This window comes from Sarcophilus harrisii, chromosome 2, assembly GCF_902635505.1.
Source record: "Sarcophilus harrisii chromosome 2, mSarHar1.11, whole genome shotgun sequence".
Taxonomy (NCBI): domain Eukaryota; kingdom Metazoa; phylum Chordata; class Mammalia; order Dasyuromorphia; family Dasyuridae; genus Sarcophilus; species Sarcophilus harrisii.
The window spans coordinates 219429664-219451792 of record NC_045427.1 but is presented as its reverse complement, the minus strand read 5'-3'; the positions used below and the strand labels follow the sequence as shown (position 1 = coordinate 219451792).

Below are 22129 nucleotides of genomic sequence, written 5' to 3'. Positions count from 1 at the left end.
TCTGGTTCAGAGTGAGAATATTATAATTATCTTATTTGCATAATTCCAAACTGCTTCTCAAAATGATTATACTATTTCACAGCTCCACCAACTATGTATTAGCATGCCTCTCTTTCCACAATCCATTCAATATTATTGTCATTTTTTTTCTCAACTTCTCCTTTTTAAAAAGAGGCTTACTTTTTAAAGCATTTTTTAAAATAGCTTTTTTCATTTTTCTAAATACATGCAAAGATAGTTTTCTGCATTCATCTTTGCAAAATCTTGTGTTCCAAATTTTTTACCCTCACTTCCTCCCTCCCATCTGCTTCCACAGACAGCAAGCAATCCAATATAGGTTAAACAAGTTCATTTCTTCTAAATGTATTTCCATATTTATCATGCTGTGCAAGAAAAATAAAATCAAAAGGTGAAAGGGAAAAATGATTACAACAACAACAGCAACAACAAAAAGGTGAAAATACTATGCTTTGATACCCATTTAATCTTCATAGTCCTCTCAGGATGTAGATGGCTCTCTCCATAAATAAGTCTATTGGAATTGCCTTGAATCACTTCATTGTTGAAAAGAGCCAAGTCCATCACAGTTGAGCATCACAGAATCTTATTGTTGTTGGGTATAATGTTCTCTTGGTCCTATTCATTTCACTTGGCATCAGTTTATGTAACTCTTTCCAAACTTTTCTTTTTCTTTCTGTCTGTCTGTCTGTCTGTCTGTCTTTCTCTGAGGCAATTGGGGTTGAGTGACTTGGCAAGGGTCACACAGTTAGGAACTATTAAGTGTCTGAGGCCAGATTTGAACTTGGGTCCTCCTGACTTCAGGGCTGGTGCTCTATCCACTATGCCACTTAGCTGCCCCTTTTCCAGACTTTTCTGAAATCAGCTTGCTTGTCAATTTTTTCCCCTTAATTCACAAAGCATCCCTAAGAATTAAGAAGGGAGAGTCATCCTAATTGAAATGAATGACTTGCAAAAAAGCTATATAATATTGAGACTAAAACTAGGATCTCCTGAATTCCATCCCAGTTTTTTTTTTGTTTTGTTTTGTTTTTGCTGAGACTTCTCTACCTCCCAAATATAACTAAAGAATTTAGTTTTCTGTGAGTTAGATGCTCATCAATTGGGGAATGACTGAATAAGTTATGGTATATTTTCATAAGTAATGGAATATTATTCTATAAAAAATGCTCAACAGTATGATTTAGAAAGACTTGGAAAGATTTACATGTACTGATGCTGAGTAAACCAAGCAAAAGCAGAATAAAACTGTTACACAGCAACAACAAGATTGCACGATGATCAACTATGATAGACTTGGTTCTTCTTAGTGGTTCTGGGATCCAAGGCAGTCCCAATAAATTTTGGATGAAAAACTCCATCAACATCCAGAGAGAGACCTTTGGAGACTGAATATAAATTAATACATGCTATGTTCATATAATTTGTATGCAAATAGGTTATGTGGTGTGGTGGTGTTGTTGTTTGTTTTTTAATGAATGTACATATATGACACCCCCCCCAAAAAAAAAGATGCTTTATATGTAACTGGGAAAATATTTTTTTTAATTTAGTTTTCTAATATGTCTTTCCTTTGCTATATAGGTATGTTACAGACGTAATGGTCACAACGAAATGGATGAGCCTATGTTCACTCAGCCCCTCATGTACAAACAAATCAGAAAACAGAAACCTGTGTTGCAGAAATATGCTGAGACCCTAGTGTCACAAGGAGTGGTAAATCAGCCTGAATATGAGGTACAGTCACTTGGGCTATCCTTTTTACTCCATCAAACAAACTCTCTCAAAATTAGTCACCCAACTATATGCCTAAATCCTGGACAGGACAAAAAAAAAAGGAGATGGTTGCCATGGCATTTGTCTTGAAGAATGAATCAGTGTGGGGATCCTGCCCAAACACAAATGAAATTTGTGTTTCCTCCACTCAATGATTCCTGGATAAAACATAAACCCTTCTATTTAGGATTTTGTAGTCCTTTCCCATCTAACTGCAACTTGACTCTGATAATACCTTAATAGCCTTCAGCACTCCAAGCTTTGGCCAATCAGCTAATTTGATGCTCTGCATATTTGATATTCCCATTTCCATTCCTTTGCACAGGCTTCCTCCCCATGTCTCTTCCTCTGGACAACCTAGCTCTCTTCAAGGTTCAGCTTAAGTGCTTCTTCCTACAAGAGGTTTTTCCAGGTTTCTCCCAATTGTTAGGGGACCCTTTTCCCCTACTTATCTCCTCCCTCAAAAACCTTTTAATTTTTATTCACATGGTATTTCCCCCCAGGTGAGCATAGGGACTGTTCATTTTTGTCTTCGTATTCTCACTGCCCTAATATGATGCCTGCCACATAGGCATTTATAAATGAATGCTGAATTTATTAAATAAATACATAAAAAGAAACAAGAGTTCAAAGGAAAGAGACCATTTCACAAAAGAACTGAGACTCAAGCATTGTTTTGAAAGAGTAAGAGTAAGAGGGATGTGGTTTGGAGATAAGGTAAGAGGACAGCTATATGTGCACAAAGAGAAGAGCCATTTGTAGGAGACAAGTAAACAGGAGAGCAATTAGTTAAAAGTTTCTGTTCATTAGGAAGACAGTTATTTGGACTTTTACTATGATAACAGCAGAAAGTAAGAGCTGCTAAAGAGTTCTTGGGCTAAGTAGGCAGTAATAATGCAATTTTTTTTTTACATGTAATTGGGGAAAATGAAATATTAAATAAGATTTTTTTTTAAAAAAAATTTTGCAAAACAAGTCTGGAAAGACAGGTTATGGTAGCTTTTAAATGGCAAATAGAGCAACTTAGGAGACTGAATTAAAAAAAAAAAAAGACAAAAAGAACAGTCACTCCAAGTTTGGGAAAATCAGGGAGAAGGAGAGTAATGATACCATTAACAGCTTTGAAGAAGAAAGGAAAGACAATGGGTAGTGTTTGGGGGAAGGAAAACATTAAATTCAGTTTTTAAATATCTGCTCTATATCAAGCACTATGTGGCACTTGCTAGAGACATAAAATCAATAATGAAACAAACCCTGGCCCTCTCATTCGACATGAAGAAAACAAATTCATATATGAATCCCAAAAGCAGAATGTGTGGATAAAGAACAAGAAACATAGGGTCAGAAAGTGTCAAATCAGCACTGAGTCCTCAAACTATGGGACATGATTTTTTTTTTAATCACTTGAAACTTAAGAACTTTATAAGGAAATATATGGACATCTTGGTAGTACTGTAGTGAACAAACTGCCAGGCCTGGAGTCAGGAACTCTTCTTGGAGTTCAGATCAGATCCAGTCTCAGAACTGTTCTTCATCTTTTAATCTTTCTCTCATCTGTTTCTTTCTTTCTTTTTTTTTTTTTTTCATCTGTTAATTGAGCTGGAGAAGAAAGTGACAAACTATTCCAGTGTCTTTGCCAAGAAAACCCTAAGGAATTAGGCACTAATGAAAACAACTCAATAACAACACATGGAATCTATCTGGGGGATGGCAAAGATTTCTGAGAGGTCAAAACTGAACCTTTAAGGAATATTGAAAAAAATAGACAAGGTAGCCAGAAAACAAGTTCTAAATTCTAGTAGGGAGCCATGTTGACTTGAGTGACAGAGAAGGCCTATTGTTACCTTGACTCCGGAAAGCCTGAGAACTAGCACAGGTTGAATTTCTTGGCTTACTAAGAAGCTTTAGAACATAAGTGTAAGTTGTCCTCCCTTGAAATATGAGAGAGAGCAACCTCTAGAGTCTGGTGTACTCACTGTGTTTGGTCTTATACCTGATGTGCTGTGTCAACTACTTTCTAGGAGGAGATTTCCAAGTATGATAAGATCTGTGAGGAGGCCTTTGCCAGATCTAAAGATGAGAAGATCCTACACATCAAGCATTGGCTTGACTCACCCTGGCCTGGTGAGTAGTAACAGATCACTTGTTAAAGCTTTTTTGTTCTCAGACCACAGTGAAAGGACAAGAGAACAATTTGGCGTTTCTTAGAATGCATGTGGAAGGTGGAAGCCATAATATAACAAGTAAACAAGAAGAAAATTTCAACTGCCCTATTAGAAAAAATGAATTTGAGATGAATGAATAAGGACCATTTGACCCTTTTTTCAAAGATTAATCACATTATAACGAATATACAATTAAAGGTAGAGTAGAAGAAATTATAGTTTAAAGGATTTGTGACCTTATCCATGAGAATATTCCCTCCAATAGTGCTGATTGTATCCATTTTTTTCTTTCCTTTGCAAATTTTTCCCATGTTTTCTCATAAATATGCCATAGGGTATCTTTGTTTTAGTTATAGCTTGCTTTCTCTCTCTTAACTTTCTGGTCACGCATCCTTTATTCCATTTGTTCTGTGATGCTTTTCATTGAGGAGATGTTCCAGCCTACTCATGCTTCCCACGTACTCTTCCATTGCCCATGAGGTTTCCCTCAACCTCCATTCTTTGGAAATTGTGGTATTCTGTGATTCATAGCCATACAGAATCACCACTACAGGGGAAAGGACACTGACCTTTCCTGCAAAAGAACTAAGTTCAAACCCTGCCCTCTGAAATCAAAGAGCTTGGGTTCAAATCTCTATGGTGCTTTAAATATCTCTGTGACACTGAGCAAGTCACATATATTCTCTCTGGGACTTGATTTCCTCATCACTAAAACAACAGGTTTGGACTTGGCCTTTGAGGTCCCTTTCAGCTCTAGATCTATGATCCTATGACAAAGAGTTTCTAGTCTCTGCTTTTCAGGATTTTGTATTTTAATAGACATTAACTTATACAGAACTATAAATCTAGGTAGAAGGTTGTAAGTACAAAAGTTGCCCCTCCTAAATTTGGAAGTTCTATTGAATCTTGAGACCTTTTAATTCTGAATCTCCTTCCATAAAGTTCTGCATTTTCTTATTCAGTTCAGGGAAGAACAGAATAATCTTTGGCCTTCAGTGTCTCATCATAGGCTAATAAAAGTAGACCTGGTGATGATCTATTTCTGGCTTAACTTTTCTTTTCTAGGTTTTTTTACTCTAGATGGACAGCCCAGGAGTATGTCTTGTCCTTCAACTGGTCTAACTGAAGAGGTTCTGACACACATAGGAAATGTAGCCAGCTCTGTTCCTGTAGAGAATTTTACCATTCATGGGGGTAATAATAATTTTACTAATTGTAGAATAAAACAGTAATACTGTTCCAAAGGAACCATGATAAGAAATGTTTTCCACCTCTAGAGAGAATATTGAATGTACAATGAAGCATACTTTTTAAAATTTTCTCAGGCTTTCTACATATTTTCTTTTGCATATATTTGAATGATTCCACTTTTATAATAGATGTCATATTGCTTGCCTTTTCAAGAGATGGGAGGGAGGAAGAGAATTTGAAACTCAAATTATTTTTATGAATGTTAAAATTTTTTGACTTGCAAAAATAATAAGTTGTTGGGTTCTTTTTAATTCTGAATAGTGTATGGGTTTTAAAAAAAATTGATGAGATTGTAGCTGTCCTAGTAGACACATAACATATGTAAGTATTGAGAACAGTCAGATAACTACAATTTTAAACCCCATTCTCTAATGAAACAGTCTTATTGTTTTCTAAGCCAAAACTAGAGAGGGATATCTCTTCCCTACCTGTTAATATAACACAATTGAGAATCAACCTGTATAGAAACTATTGCTGAGTGTTTGGTCAAGGCAAATTGAATGTCTCTGTAGGCTTGAGACGAATTCTAAAAACCCGTGGAGAAATGGTAAAGAATCGAACAGTGGACTGGGCCCTTGCTGAATACATGGCCTTCGGCTCACTCCTGAAAGATGGAATCCATATTCGGCTCAGTGGCCAGGATGTTGAACGGGGAACCTTCAGGTAAAGCCTAGTAGTTTCCACCACCTTGGGCAGGGGAATTAGAGAGAATCAGAACTCTCTTAACAAGCACATCCTTACTGACCTCTCATTCAGTGGGGCGTTGGCTTGAAAAGAGTAATCACAGAGGCCGCTGAGGTGTGTAATGATGGAGCATTAGCCCTGGTTTTAGGAGAACTTAGTTCTCCTGTGGTCTCAGACACTTACTGTGTGAACCTGGGCAAATCATTTAACCCCAATTGTCTCCAAGACATAGAAAAGAAAGGAAAAGAGCAGTTAAGCTGATTTTGGGGGGCAACTTTGGTTAAAAACAATGTTCTTTTATGTTTGTACAGATTTTTGGGAACTCTCTTCCTCAATCATAGTTTCTTACTGTGTAGCTTGTGAAGCTACGTGCAGGGTCATTTGAGGGGGAGAGGGGAAGTTGATATTAATAACCATTGTTCTTTTTCAGCCATCGTCACCATGTGCTACATGACCAGAATGTAGACAAGAAAATCTGCATTCCCATGAACCACCTTTGGCCAAACCAGGCTCCATATACAGTCTGCAACAGTTCTCTGTCTGAATATGGAGTCTTAGGTCAGTGTCCTTGAATATACACTTAACTGGAGTCTCATAATCCACCATATTTGTGTTGAATGAATGTATCCTTGAGCACACATCTTTGTTCTTCCTCTCTTCTGAAGTAATGATCTGTCCTTTATCCTTCCTTTGTACTACATAGGCTTTGAGCTAGGCTTTGCTATGGCAAGTCCTAATGCCCTTGTCCTTTGGGAGGCTCAGTTTGGTGACTTCCACAACACTGCTCAGTGCATCATTGACCAGTTCATTTGCCCAGGACAGGCCAAGTGGGTTCGACAGAATGGCATTGTGTTGCTACTCCCCCATGGCATGGAAGGAATGGTGAGCATTTCTCTCTCCACTGGTCTACCCTGGTACCTACTCCTGCCTAAGCCCTTTGCTTAGATGGTCTACTCTCTAGACCTCACCTTTTACATATGACCATCATATTTAGCTTCTGATCTCTCTATCCCAGATATTCCTGTAGACATTAAGTCAGTTCTTGTCTCCTGTAACAGTTACAACAAAAAAGATGAGCCTGCTACTTTCCATTCTCTCCATGCAGATGGTGAGAGGAAGTTGCTCTAGGTGGTAGCCCCCAAGAGCCCATTTCTCTACCTTACCCTAAATCTCCCCTTTTACTTTTCACACTCCCCCTTCCTGAAGCAAAACAGGAAGCTTTGGCTTTGTCATGTATTCATGGCATGGCATGTAGACGTGCATGTGTCATCACTTTCTGATTTTGAGTCATTATGGAAAATAAGTCTTATTTGACAGTACATAATCTGACACTCAGACCTCTCAGCACTCTCATTCTTAACCCCAACTTTAAAAGGCCCAGTCTGCTCCAGGTGCTAGGAGCATCCAGTGCTATATCAGTTTGTACTACTGCTCACTATCTTTAATCTCTGGTTTTGGAACAGATGAAAGCCTAGTTGAATGATCCTGAGGCCATATAAAATGAGGGCTTTCATTAAGGGGGAAAAGAGTCAAAAAGCCCCAGGTACAGACAGCAGTTTCAGATAAGAATGCCTAATGATGCATGTCCTATTTGTGAGTATGAGAAGGGATAAAGATGTCAAGAGGTCAGCAAGGGGAGGAGAAACTTAGCAGTGCTCAAAACACAATTTGTCACTTGTCAAATCCGTGACAAGCATCATAGATTTTCAGCATAGGAGTGACCTCAAACTTATTTCTTGCTTGCTTCTAGGGTCCAGAGCATTCATCAGCTAGACCAGAGAGATTTCTGCAGATGTGCAATGATGATCCAGATGTCTTCCCTGTAAGTTTAAGTTGCCCCTGTACTGGTTAGGACTCTCTGAGTTGGGTAACTCAGTTTAGTGCAGACAGCCCATGATGTATAAGGGAAGGGAGTTGGCGGGAGAGAACTCCTCAGACCTTTAGCTCAGGCGCCCTCAAACTATGGCCCGCAGACTAGATGCGGCAGCTGAGGACGTTTATCCCCCTCACCCAGGGCTATGAAGTTTCCTTATTTAAAGGCCCAGAAAACAAAGTTTTTGTTTTTACTATAGTCCGGCCCTCCAGCAATCTGAGGGAGGGTGAACTGGCCCCCTATTTAAAAAGTTTGAGGACTCCTGCTTTAGCTCTTCTTAAATTTCCACTTGGATTCTTGTGGTCATCTGCCTGTTTTTGGCAATTTCCATCTTGGTAATCACTTGTGGGGTCTTATGACATGACTGTGCCTTGTTTTCCTAATTAGTTTAAGTGGGTAGATAGGTGTGGCCACTTTGCCTGCTGGTTTTCCCCTAAATGAGAGACCTCAGCAGAGTACAAAGGAAATAGAAATGTGAGGGCTACTTCCTGTAACTTCCTGCTCTTGCCAGTGGAACCTGAATTTGAAAGTTGTAGATTATATTTACCACTCCATGACAATTCCCTCCAATTATCTTTTTAAAGAACTTGTTTCAGGGTGACAATAAAGAAACTGAGCACTAGAGTCCCCTCTTTCTACGGAATAGGATTTTGCAGGTTCTGTGACTTGCCCAGAGTCACATGAATAAGTGGTGTTAAAGCTGGATTTTTCACTTAAAAACCCAGTGGTTCTAAATCCAGCTCTCTTTCGAGTGAATAACCTAAGTGTGCTGGCTATATCCCAGAGATTCAAGATAATTTATTTTGAGAAGGAAACCAATCAAGAGGTATTTACTAAGGACTAACTGTATTGCTAGGTGGCATAGTGCACAGAGTGCCCGGCCTGAAGTCAGGAAGACTCCTCTTGTTGAGCTCAAATTCAACCTCAGACATTCACTGAAGTGACCCTGTCATTTCATGCCATTTGCCTCAGTTTCCTCATAGAAAAGGAAATAGCAAACTACTCTAGTATCTTTGCCAAAACAAAAATCACAAATGGAGTCATACAATAACAAACTGTTAATTAGTAGATATTATTCTAAGTTCTTACTGTATATCATTTTATCACAGAAAGAAAAATGCTCTTGATAAATGTGGAAATGTTTAGAAGAATTGGACATGTTTAACCTATATTGGGTAACTTGCTCTCTAGGGGAAGGGGAAGATGGAGAAGGTAGAAAAATTTGGAAAACAATGTTTTACAAGGTTAAATGTTGAAAACTATCTTTGCATGTATTTTGAATAATAAAAAGCTATTATTTTTAAAAAGCCTATCAGGGCAGATCTTTAAATAATAAAATGTATAATTCCTGAAGAAACAATGAATCACTACACAGTGAGAATAAACCAGAGACTCACCACAATGGAATCAATAAATATTCATCAACAAATATTTTCGAAATACCAAAAAAGAAAAATGCTCCTGCCCTCAGAGAGTTTATAATCCATTTTCAACAAGATGTATAAATGTAAAACCACCAAAGAGTAACTCTAGATAGTATATAATCAAGAGCAAAGTTGCACAGATAGCCCTAACTAAAAAGTGATAATTTTTGACTTTCCTCATTCTGAAGTGCATTTTGGCTCAAAGCAGAATTCCATAATAGGACTCAAAAAATTAGAGACCCAAAGTATCTAATGATTGGACCTAGAACTTGAATCTAGAGAAGCATCTGGCTAATTTAAAGCCCTCCATTATGATCTTCTGGCTATATGATGAGGGAATTGTTTAGCATGATCTCTGAAGGCCCTTGAATATCCTTATTTCTAGTTTGTAATCTTCCCACCCAAAGACCCAGACCCCTTCTTGAATACAGTGGGTCTATAAATGGGGTGGTTTTAGTGACTCATTGGACCCTGACAATTCACTGTGTTCTCTTTGCTATAGAAACTTGATGACTTTGATGTGCGTCAACTCTATGACTGCAACTGGATTGTTGTTAATTGTTCCACTCCTGCCAACTTCTTCCATGTCCTCCGACGACAGATCTTGCTGCCCTTCCGGAAGCCGGTCAGTTACAGAGCCTACTGTGCCCAAAAAAAGGCTCTGATCCAAGAGCTAAACCCAAATTGGTTACCCTCTTACATTCCAAGAGAAAGAGTTCTGGATGGGTGGTCCTGACCTCATGGAATTTCTGAGAGTAAAGCATCCTTTATAGGAAATTGGGCAAAGGTGGGATCTGATCCACAAGATATTTTTTTCCCCCACCTATTCTGCAAAAACTTTTTTCTCCAAGACAGTCTACCTTGGGATGGTGCTGTTTCAGTCTTTGTGATTTCATTCACTGTGAGTGTAACTTCCACTGATAACATTGAAACTCATTCATGCTTTTAGTAAATGGTTTCCTTCATGGCCCCAAAAAACCTAGTGACCAACGTTGGGGTTGGGATGATGGGCATCTCTGAATTTGTCTAGGATAGTCCTCTGCTGCTACATATACAAACCATTTGTTACCAGGCCCATACTCAAAGCTTTCCAGTTTGGTAGGGCCTGCCAAAGCTTGTCCTTTAATGGGATAGCCTTGAACAACTCAATTCTGCCTCAGCTCTCACTGCAGTTCAGCACATTAGCTTCCCATCCACAGCGAATGCAACAATTCATTTGAATTCAGTTGAATTATTAAGGTGGAGACAAGATGCAGGAATGAGAAATGAGCCTTTACATATAGCCTGTTTGCATCAGGCTTTTTTTTCCTTCAGCCAAATTTCTTTAAAATAGAAGAATCATTCAAAGGGATTCTGTTCTCCCAATCTTGAGGAATAGGGGTGATGTTGAGTGGTCCACTTTCTCATTGGGCATTTTGTCACTAGTTATGTCTGAGTGCAAGCAACTAGGTCCTTGCTGACTTGATGTGAGGAGGATCCTGTTTAAGGGACATAGAATGGTGCCATTGAGAAACCAGCATAATGTGAGCCAAAAGCAGCTGCTTACAACTGTGATGTAGGAGAAGTCGACAGCTGCTTTTATTAGGTTGGTTAAGGGGACTCAAAAGGTGTACTCCATCTAAGTTGGGATTTACATCTCCCTCAGTCTGCTTAGTAATCTAATATAGTGTGGGAGATAGAAAGAGGAGGAGATAGAATTGCATTTTCTTTCTTCCCTTTTCTGCCTCCTTTTCTCCGTGGAGAACTTCTTGTAAAGAGATGGAGGGATTTGCAATGTATAAGATCTTGTTAGTGAACAAGAGCCTAGTTGTTTTACCAAGCTCCCTCCTGGAGCACTCTGAATCCAGCCTGTCGTGAGTCTTTTCCCAATGTATTTCAGTTGATCGTCTTCACTCCAAAGTCACTGCTGCGTCACCCTGAAGCCAGGTCCAACTTTGATGACATGCTTCCAGGTAAGAGCATTAGGAAAAGAGGTTCCATGGCCTTGTCCTAGAAGGACTTATTGCTTTCTTTTTCTTAACTCCAGGGAGGATAAGCTTGCAGCTGTGCTGCAGGGCTCTTGGTGAAGGCAGGTTCCCTGACACTGGAGGGGCCCCAGATACTTCCTTGGTGACTAAGCCTAGAGAGAACATCTGCCCTTGTTTCCTGTTTGTTAAGTGGTCATTTGTTTGGTAGAGTTCTTACAGAATGAAACAATATGGTAGCTAAACCATTGTCTTTGATTTTTGAGAGAGCATGGAAAACATGCCACAGAACTGAAGAAAGGAAGGCGTTCATTTCCCTCACCACCTCCACCACCACCACCACCACCCCCCCCCCAAAAAAAAAAAAAAGGAAAAAGAATAGAGTCTGCAAAGGCGCTAAGATAGCAAGCATAACTTAATTCCTCTCAAAATTTTAGAATGGTTAAAGAAATTGGGAGTTTTGAGCTTGGAGAAGACTTTGGGGGGTGGGGAGGAATATGAGAACCTCCTTGTAAGTGTTGGAAGGACTGTCAGTCCCAGAAGGATGTTGGTCCTGTTGTTTAATCCTTGGGGTCAGTTAGGAATACTGGGTGAAGGTTGCAGAAAGGCAGGCTTGGGCCTGATGTAAAGAAAACTTCCTAGACTTGCCCAAGTTGTAGGTTCATAGAAAGGGCAATGGTCAGGAGTCTTCTACCATTTAGTTGTGTGACCTTAGACATACTCTGAGGACTTTAGTTTCCTTGTCTATAAAAGGAGATAAGACTAGATAATCTCTAAGGTTCATTCTAGGATATGGATAGATTATTGAAAAATAATGTTTCTTCCTACAGCAAGATGGCTATTTGGGTTAAGAAAAGAATGAACAGTTAACCTCAGGAGATAGAATAATAACAATGGTAAGGGAGGTATTATTAATTCAAGTGTCTTAAATGCATCTGAGTAATAGTCCTGTTTGTTCTGAAGGGTCTGAAGAGTTTCAGATACCCAGGCATTTGGTAAGGGTCTGTAATTACTTGTGGCCCTTGAGTTCTGATGTCCCAGTCTCAATTTTTGCCATGGGCTTTACCATTTTCAGTGTATTTTGTTAGCAATTTGTAAATGCCACTGGCCTCTCTTTTACCCTTGGAATAGAGTTGTCAGAGATTTCCAATCCTGAGAATCAGCATGAGAATCTGTAGAAACCTTTCTCTTTTATTAAAATGGAGAACCAGTACTGGAAGATATTTTAGCTGTATTTGCAAGTGGGTGGGAATCCCCATTCTTCTACTCTCAACCCACTTCTCTCTCCTAAAAGGTACATAGCCCCCTGCAGTGGCTTGTCAAATCTACCAAAGGATTTCCCTCAAGCTTTTCTGTTTCAGGAAGAATTCTGTGCTCTTACTTCAAATTTTCTTCAGATCATGGAAATCTTAGGCAAATTGTTTTTTTTTTTTCTGGTTGATTTGTAAGATCACATGTGTCAAATGCAACTCTGGCCTGGATTAAAATGTCACTGAGTAATGTTTAAAAAAATAAAAATACATTAGAACATAGACAGCATTATATTTTAGAATTAAGTTAATGTGCAGCCTTCAGGGATCTTTTTATACAGATTAGTGGAACTCATTTCTATTTGAGTTTGGCACTACTATTTTAAATGTCTTGTTCCTTTCACAAAACATACTGGGATGATAGATACTCAAGAGCTTGTTTTTTTTGCTGTGGTTATATTAAAAATTATACATGTAAAATCACAGTGAACAATAGATCAAGCACAATATAAATGTGTTTATCCAAATCCATGATATTAAAACTTATATAATCCATTACCTTGAACAGATGAAAAAAAATCATTCCAAGGAAGATGTTTAGTTAATGCATGGATGATAGAGTCATTATTGAAAATTTTCTGATTAGTAATTAAAGAGGATTGGAAGATGTCAGCGTTTCTGGAGTTATGTTTGGTTGCTCTTGCTGGCTAAATTTCTAGAGATAACACCGTCCATTGTGGCCTCTGTTCCAGGTAGCAGTTTCCAGCGTGTTATTCCAGACAATGGTCCTGCTTCCCAGAACCCAGAGAAAACCAAGAGACTTCTTTTCTGTACCGGCAAGGTGTACTATGACCTTACTCGAGAGCGACAAGCCAGAAACATGGAGGCAGATGTGGCTATCACCAGGATTGAGCAGGTGGGGAAAAGGATGAACTACAAATTGTAAATGTTGGCATATGCTGTAGTAGCAAGAACCTCTCCCGTGTCTGTTTACTCTTGCAAAGAAGTAATCCTTCTGCATATCCATCTCTAGTACTATATAAGGTCCCTGCCCTCAGTAGACTTTTTTTCTTTATATCTCTAGCAACTAGCCTAGTGCCTGACATATGGTGGTATTTTTAAAAATTGTGGCTGAATTGAATTACCTGATTTCCACCCTCTTCCCTACCTGTTACTAGCTGTTAATACTCTCTCCTTTTTAAAACACTAATATATTTATTGCTTCCTATGGTAGAATGGAAACTTTAATTAAAGACAAAAAATTTTTTTTTTAAATCTTTGTATCTTCATCCTCTAGGATAGAACCTTGCACACACATAACAGGTGCCTAATAAATGTTTGTTGAAGCAAATTACAACCTTAGAGAGGCTTCCCTAACTGATTCTTGCTCCATACTCCATCACCAACTTATACACACAATTATATTGACTATTTACATTTCATATTTCTTTGTAGGCATGGTACTTTATTTGAGGGCAGCCTCTCTCTTTCTTTCTTTCTTTTTTTTTTTTTTTTTTTTTTTTTTGGTCTTCATACTCTTTATGCACATGTGTGTTTTTAGGACATAGTGGCCAAATAGTTAATAGAAACACCCTAGAATGATTGTGGTTACCAAAGGCAGACAATGAGATTGGTAGTTGCCTTTTAACCTAGGAATGCCTTTTCATGAGACTTTGTAAGGGCTAACCTCTACCCTTTACCATTAGAACTTCATCTTTTTGAGTGTTTGGAAGAACGGGGCTAGTTGGGTTGTCCCTGTCTCCTCTGTCAGAATGTGCTGTGTTTGAAGCTGTGGTGTTGTTTCCTTCCTAGCTCTCCCCGTTCCCCTTCGACCTCCTGCAGAAGGAAGTGCTGAAGTACCCTAATGCAGAGCTGGCCTGGTGCCAGGAAGAGCATAAAAATCAGGGTTACTATGACTACGTGAAGCCAAGACTTCGCACGACCATAGACCGAGCCAAGCCTGTCTGGTAATTATTCCTACTGCCCTGCCTGGGCTACATTCCATCCTTTGCGGGTGCCCTCCAGAAGCTCCATATGGCTCATATCCAGAAGGCACTCCAATCCAGTATTATTTAGTATCCTAAAGGGGATTCTCGTCGTCCTCCTTTTTAGTGCTGTTGGGGTGAATATCAGAAAATCTTAGGTAGGTAACCTAATGGGAAGTGATAAGAGTCAGACCCTCATTAGTTGTATGATTCTTGGCAAGTCACTTAACCTCTCTCATCCTTAATTTCTAATTCTGTAATATGGGGGAGGAGAGGTGTAAGAATAGCACCTGTCCATAGGGATGTTTTGAGGATCAAATGAAATAACATGAATAGAGCTTTGCCAACTCTAAGAGCTACTCCAGCTACACCAACATTAGCTGCTCTTCTCATTGCTATTTTTGATAAAAATGAACTTTATGTTCTTATTGAAGGAACAAAATGGGATTCACTGCCACTGAATTTTCTTTCCATCTCAGGTATGCTGGGCGTGACCCTGCTGCTGCCCCAGCCACAGGCAACAAGAAGACACACCTGACAGAGCTGCAGCGTCTCCTGGATACTGCTTTCAATCTGGACTCTTTCAAGGGCTTATTCTAGGTCTTGGCCTCAGCTACTTGGACCCTACCTTCTGTCTGTATATCCATATCTGCCACTCACTTCTCCTCTTAACTCCAGACTAGATCAACTAAAGTGTGGTGCCCAGCTTCTGCCCCAAATCTCTGCTTCCTCCTTTTGTCCTGCATATTCCTATCTATGCTCCTCTCCCCTCCAAAGTTGTTCTCTTAGAAATTGAAGTTATCATTTCTCTATCAAATAGTCTTCCTCATTCATCACCACCAAATGTTCAACAGTTCATAATTTTATGACTGTCTTGGCTTTCTGTGAAGGCGAATAGCTTTGTGGAATAGCACCTTCTGCAGAAGTAGCACTGAGGAAGGGGCTACTGTTGTCAGCACCCTTCTAAAGACCTTAACCTTACCAGGCAAAAAGCCTTTGTGTGGTGATGTCAGATATTTCCACTCCCTGACTTGGTAAAATTTCACCCTCACAATGCGAAGGAGGAACTTTGGGTTCTCCTTATGCTGAAAATAATCCCTAGTCAAAAAAGAGGTCTTTTTACTTCAGGATTGGGATTTTTCTATAGCTAAACCCAGAAAGATTATCCAAAAGGAAAGAAATTGTCTGTCCCAAGAGCTGGATTTTGCCATATTCTTCTAATTGAGACCCATTTGATACCCAGTCATAGCAGGGAGATGGACTCCATTAGCTATCAAGCTTAAGGGGAGAGATGATAAGTCCAGGTTGAGTCAGTCCCAGAATCCAAAGCAGGTGGCCCCTTAGTTTCTTTCCTCTGATATATAGTTGTCCCTCATTTATTTTCCTCTGTGCAATCCCTCCTGAGCTTATTGCATGTGGTCTGCATGTCCCAATCTTTCATACTTTAGTGACCAGGAATAGCTTCAGCCTTTGCTGCTTCTGCCCTTTTTTCAGCATTGACTGTTCTTCATGTCACAGAATTGGCAAAACAGTGTCCCTTTCTGGCACCTAAGTCTTTCATACTACAAAATAGAATATATATATATATATATATATATATACAGCTTTGCTTTGGGGGTGGAATCTGGAGCATAGAGCCACAGGTTATGTACATCATGTGAATAATGACTTTTCTATTGAAGTTAGCCTTAGTCTCTGGCCAGAAAGTTTTCCCTTCCCTTCTCAGCAGCCCATTTGGTATGTGTTGCTCTGATCCCTGATGTGGTATATAAACCTAGTCATGGCCTTTTTGCTTGTTTTCTTACCACCTCTTTCCTTCCCAAATGCCTCTTTTTTCCTCCCCTCCTTCTTCCTCCTTTAATTTAAAAAAAGGGAGGGGGGGTAAGATAGAGACTTTCTGATGCATCCTTTCCTGTGCCAAAGCAAAAGGTAGCAGGAGGTGGGAGCTGAGGGGTAGGGAGCAGGGGCAGAAATTGATGACTGCTCCTCATCACCACTTTGATTCTTCACAGTGACAGATCTGATTTATTTATTTTGGTTAAAAAAAAAAACAACAGCTTTTCATTGTATTTGGCTTCACCAATAAAATAAAAAATTATCCTGGGGCCTGTCTAGATCTTCGATTTAAATGCCAAGTAAAGAAAACCCTTGTTCTGAATTTTGCTAACTTGACCTAAGTCATTGTATTCCCCTTTTTCATGGGAAGATGTAACAGAGCTCTGGGAAAGTTACACCCTAAGAATTTTTCTTGGTGCTAATTTAAAATAGGGAATAAGGTATTCTTGCATGTTTTTCTTTCCAGAGCCATCATTCCTAAGTACATAGATCCATATTCCACACTGTGAAAAAAAACTTTCCAGTGAGATAAATATGGTTCTCATTTCCTTTATTGGAATTCAGAGATGGTACAGTGCTCATTTGGATGAATATATATGAATATATATGCAACCATACACCAAGGAACAATGTTAACACATTAACAAACTCTTAAGGACTTAAAATTTTTCTTTTCTCTTTCTTTTTTTTTTATTTTTTTATTTAATAGCCTTTTATTTACAGGATATATACATGGGTAACTTTACAGCATTAACAATTGCCAAACCTCTTGTTCCAATTTTTCACCTCTTACCCCCCCCACCCCCTCCCCTAGATGGCAGGATGACCATTAGATGTTAAATATATTAAAATATAAATTAGATACACAATAAGTATACCTGACCAAAACGTTATTTTGCTGTAGAGAAAGAATCAGACTCTGAAATATTGTACAATTAGCTCTTTTCTCTTTCTTAATTTCCCTCATATTTCCCATACCAAGCTTCACTTTTACTCCATGTAACTCCAACACATTGGGAGCCTGATACTGTTGTTCTAGAATAGAAGTTCTTAACCTTTTTTGTATCCTGGATCCCTTTGGCAGTCTTTTCAAACCTATAAATCCCTCAGAATAATGTTTTTTCTTTACAAATAATAACTGAAGAAAATGCCACATTTTAGTTCCAAGTTAGTGCAAATAAAGATGCATTTTTTTTCCCCTCCAAGTTCACAAACCTCCCTTTATACTCAAGGTTAAGAATCCCTTCTTTAGAAGACAGAGGCAGGACCTTGCCATTAAAAAAAACTTTTAGCCGGACAAGATGCTTTACAGGTGTGTCTCCCTCCCCTTCCTCTTTTACAGAATCATAGATTTAGGGCTGACAGAAACATTGGAATAGATACTCAAAAGGTAAGAGTCCAACTCCCTCATTCAGAAGGTAATTAGGGGATGAAGTAGATAATAAGTGATTGAACCAGAATGATATGATTCAAGGCCCTCTGACTTTCTGTCCGGAGAGGCCTTGTGTATTTCTTATATATATTATTATCTGTGTCTTTCACATATCCTAGTATACTCACCCACCATCTTGCTGCTCTTCATAATGATTATAGGTTTGGACCTGGTAGAGGCAGAATAGTTTGCCTTGCCAAGACTTTAATTGCATTCTAAAGTCCAAAGAGCTGTCAAGACTACATTAATGGGACTAGACGTTGTAATTGCAAGTCCTAAAAACCTAGAAAGTAGTATCTGAAGCTCTCCTATGATAAGTGTGCATGGAAAAAGGAAAGGAGGTAGACAGACAGAGATAAGATTTGCCATTATTTCTGACATGAAAATGAATTCTCTACTCCCATGTTCTGTCGATCTTTCCCCACTGCCAACATTTCTCATCCCTTTTTCCTACAAGCTCCCCATCAAGTTCTCTTAAAATTGTCTTAGTTGTTGAATTTAATTCAATTCAACCATTTGTAACTTTTACGATGTACCTGCTATGTGTCAAGCACTGTCCAGTCATTGGGAATTTAAAAAGAAATGATCGCTGCTTTTTAAATTTTACATCATTTAGGGGAATGAGGCATAAATAAGTACAAGATACTCTAACTGCAATATACGATGGAAGCAATTGTCAACAACTGTTTGTGTTGTAATGGCTAAGACCATTGCTCTTATAATTGGAGCCCTGACACAAGCTATATGGCATTTCTAATATTAAATGCAATAAAAAGCATTTGGGCTTACAGAATGAAGGCTTACAGCCTTCATAGTTGGAACATGGGGACAGCTGAAGCTGACCGTTGTTGTCTCATGGCTGTGGAATGGTATGAAGAGCTAACTTATCCTCATCTTATTTTGGTATGCTTTCTTAGTGAATTTATAGTGATGTTTTTTTTCAAGAAATGGAACATAATTACAGAAGAAAATTTCAATTTTGGACAAAAAAAAAAAAAGGGGCAGCTAGATGGCAAAGTGGATAGAGCACCAGCCCTGAAGTCAGGAGAACCTGAGTTCAAATCCAACCTCAGACACTTAACACTTCCTAGCTGTGCGACCCTGAGCAAGTCACTTAACCCCAATTGCCTCAGCAAAAATGTATATATAGGCTCCCCTAAAGAAACTGGGGGATACCACTGCTGCTGAAGCCTCATATTGTCAGTCCTCAAGTCAGCAAATCTCTCCCGTACCTACTATGCACAAGGCACTATGCTAGACAGTTGTGCCCTCCAAGAATTCTGAGAGGAAAATATATCCACATCTGTGTGTATTCAAAAAAAAAAAATTCAAGCAGGAGAAAGGCCTAATGTTAACAAAGCACCTAAAATGCCAATATCTTGCACAAAATATCTGCTTAATATGTGTTGATTTAATTTCAATGAATGATAGTACTGGGTTTGAATAAGGAATTCAACACCTTTTCTCCCACAACCTTTTTGTTTCAGTGCTAGTTGCTATTTCAACATTCCTTTTTTTTTTCTTACAGATAACTTCTATCAAATGTTGATTTTTAATAGTACTTTATTTTTCCAAATACTTGCAGATGATTTTCAACATTTACCTTTACAAAACTTTGTATTCCATATTTTCTTTCTCCCTCCTCTGCTCCCCAAGACAGCAAGCAAACTAATATAGGTTAAACATGTGCAATTTCTCCTAAACATTTCTATATTCATCATGCTGTACAAGAAAAATCAGATCAAAAAGGGAAAAAACAAGAAAAACAAGCAGACAACAAAAAGGTGAAAATACTGTGCTTTGACCCACATTTAGTCTCTGTAGTTCTGTCTGGACATGGATGGCATTTTCCATCACAAGCCTATTGGAATTACCTTGAATCAACCTAATTGTTGAAGAGAATCAAGTCCATCACAGTTGATTATCACATAATCTTGTTACTGTGTACAATGATCTGGTTTTGCTTATTTCACTTTGCATCAATTCATATATGTCTCTCCAGACCTCTCTGAAATTATCTCCTGATCATTTCTATTGAACAATAATATTCTATAATATTAATTTACCACAATTTATTCAGCCATTCTCCAACTGATGGGCATCCACTCAGTTTCCAATTTCTGTCCACTACAAAGAGGGCTGCCACAAACATTTTTGCATATGTTGGGTCTCTTTCCTTCCTTTAAGATCAGTCCACAACTCCAACAACAACAATGTATTAGTGTCCCAGGTTTCCTACATCCCCTCCAACATTCAACATTTATCTTCTTAGTCAATATGAAAGTTTTGAGATCAGTATTCTTTTTCTTACCCTCCATTTTCAGAGTGGCCTTGTGGATCTGGGAATATTCCTAAAGTTTTTTTTTTTTTTTTTCCAACAACCAGGATCCAGTTTACTCTTAGAATTCTCCTGTCATCATCCCCAAACTATAGAGATCAGATTGGTAATTTAACTATCCTAAGAATAGTTCAAGAAAGATGTCGAATGCTACAATAATTATATCGGCATGCAAAAACCATAACACTTTTACTTTTAGAGTTTGTGTTGGGTTTTGGGTTTTGAATCCACCCTCTCTTAAAAAAGGTCAATCACTGAAAGCAGGTGGTTTTATTTGGAGGAGGGAAGTAATCCTAGTTTTCCTATCTTAAAAACTTCCTAATACTACTTCTTATCTAGTCTACCTTATTTCCAACCTGGACCTTTTTATAAAGACAGTAGAAGTTGGCCAGCAGCTATAAGTTATAAGAGAACCCCCCAGCACTTAATCTAAAACAAAAGGAAACCAAGCTTAGGAAACATGCTAGGAGGGAGGGGGGCCTGGTGACTTCTTGCACAAGGAGGAGATGGCACATTAGAAGAGAATTAGAATTAAAATTTAAATCCTGTGATGCTTTAAAATTAGAAATAGCCATTAGCTTCTCTTAATTTGCCACATTTCTGAAATCAGTAAACTGGTGTCCATATTTGCTTTCACTTGTAGTGAGATTTCTGGCTGCCTCTTAGTTCTAGCTCTTTGTGTGGCTGAGGACAGTAGCAAACATTTTTGTCATTTTAGAAAAGGCAGGGAGGGCCTCTAGGGGAACAAAGGGACTTGCCAAAGGTCACAAGATGAGTCACAGGCAGAGCCAAGACCTAATGTGGCAGAGGCCCAGCCTGTTAGGAGTTTCAACACTCATATTTATGTTAGAAAGGTTTTTTGAGAATTCAGCAACATTCTTTGGAGGAAAAAAAATCAATCTAGATTTTCTATCCATTGAAGGAATACTTAAATGTTGACTTCAAAGGCAAAATTGAATCACCCAAGATCACTTACCAGTATATGGTTGATATGTGGACCAGAACCTCATTTTCTTGAAGTCACCAAAACAAGTCTGGCCTTCACTCCAAGGTGGACCCCAAATCCAAATAAAAGGATTGATGATTTCCTATAATGGGATATTCTGGTGGATAAAATGGTTAGACTCTGGGTGATAGTATAAATAAGATTGATTTAAAGCTGGTTGAGCCACCATAATCAAAAAGTGTTAATGTCTGTCAGTTTGAAAAGTCTCTAGTGGTCAAAACTCTGTCCTTTGGCCTGTCTTGTTACATTATCAGTGACTTGGATGAAGACAAAAGCATACTTATAGAAACTGCAGATGTTACAAAGGCAAAGGGAATCAAAAATATGATGACTGAAGATTCAAAATGATCAACAATCAAAAATGCTTAACTAAAACTGATAAGATAAAATTAGAAATAAAGGGAATTCAGAAGAGAAACCCTGATTTTTTTTTTTTTTGCAGGAATTCACATTAAATTGGGATTTCACCTGATATTCAATGAAAAGGCCACTGAGGTAGTAAACAGAAAACTTGCCATATAATGTTGGACTTGTCACTTCTCTGGGCTTTGTTTCTCATCTATAAAATGAGATTGAATCAATAAGAGCTGGTACTTTCATAGTACTTTAAGATTTGCAATTTATGTATCTCAAATTTTGATTCTCATAAGCCTGTGAGATATGCCATTTTACTGAGGCTTAACACTGAAATGATTTATCCAATTTGTCTAGCCCAAATTTCCACCATTTTATTTCTGATTTTGAGTGGCTTTGGACTTATAATCTAAATGGATTAAAATGAAATTTTTTCCAGGTCTGACTCAAATATATATATCTTGATATAACAGCTAAATCAGGTAACCCAATTCTTGGTCATATGCATATACCTGTCTATCCAGTGTCCTGATCAAACCAGAAATGGATTATTGACTGATTATGGTACAGGTATAGGGTGACTTCTAATATGGTAAATAGCAATAGATATAATCAATAGAAACAAATACTCCTTGGGGATTTAAGAGTGTAAAAGCATCCTAAGACCCTTTAAGAGTTTGCTTCAGGGCAGGTAGATGGCACAGTGGATAGAACACCAGCCCTGAAGTCAGAACCTGAGTTCAAATATGATCTCAGACATTTAACAGCTCCTA

The 22129-nt window shown here is 38.5% G+C and overlaps 1 protein-coding gene across 4 annotated transcripts in view; it reads left to right on the top strand.

Moving 5' to 3' along the window:
• OGDH (oxoglutarate dehydrogenase) overlaps nucleotides 1-15404 on the top strand; it is a 95467-nt gene extending 80063 nt beyond the window's left edge. For all 4 annotated transcript variants that reach the window (XM_003757737.4, XM_031951513.1, XM_003757738.4 and 1 more), the window contains 12 exons: nucleotides 1603-1755; nucleotides 3816-3918; nucleotides 5025-5153; nucleotides 5723-5873; nucleotides 6325-6452; nucleotides 6598-6776; nucleotides 7645-7716; nucleotides 9694-9816; nucleotides 11071-11143; nucleotides 13158-13321; nucleotides 14218-14372; nucleotides 14870-15404. In XM_003757737.4, coding sequence (XP_003757785.1) covers nucleotides 1603-1755; nucleotides 3816-3918; nucleotides 5025-5153; nucleotides 5723-5873; nucleotides 6325-6452; nucleotides 6598-6776; nucleotides 7645-7716; nucleotides 9694-9816; nucleotides 11071-11143; nucleotides 13158-13321; nucleotides 14218-14372; nucleotides 14870-14990 — 1551 coding nt within the window. In that variant the 3' untranslated portion in view covers nucleotides 14991-15404. The remainder of the gene's footprint in view (nucleotides 1-1602; nucleotides 1756-3815; nucleotides 3919-5024; nucleotides 5154-5722; nucleotides 5874-6324; nucleotides 6453-6597; nucleotides 6777-7644; nucleotides 7717-9693; nucleotides 9817-11070; nucleotides 11144-13157; nucleotides 13322-14217; nucleotides 14373-14869) is intronic.
• Nucleotides 15405-22129: the final 6725 nt, after the last annotated feature.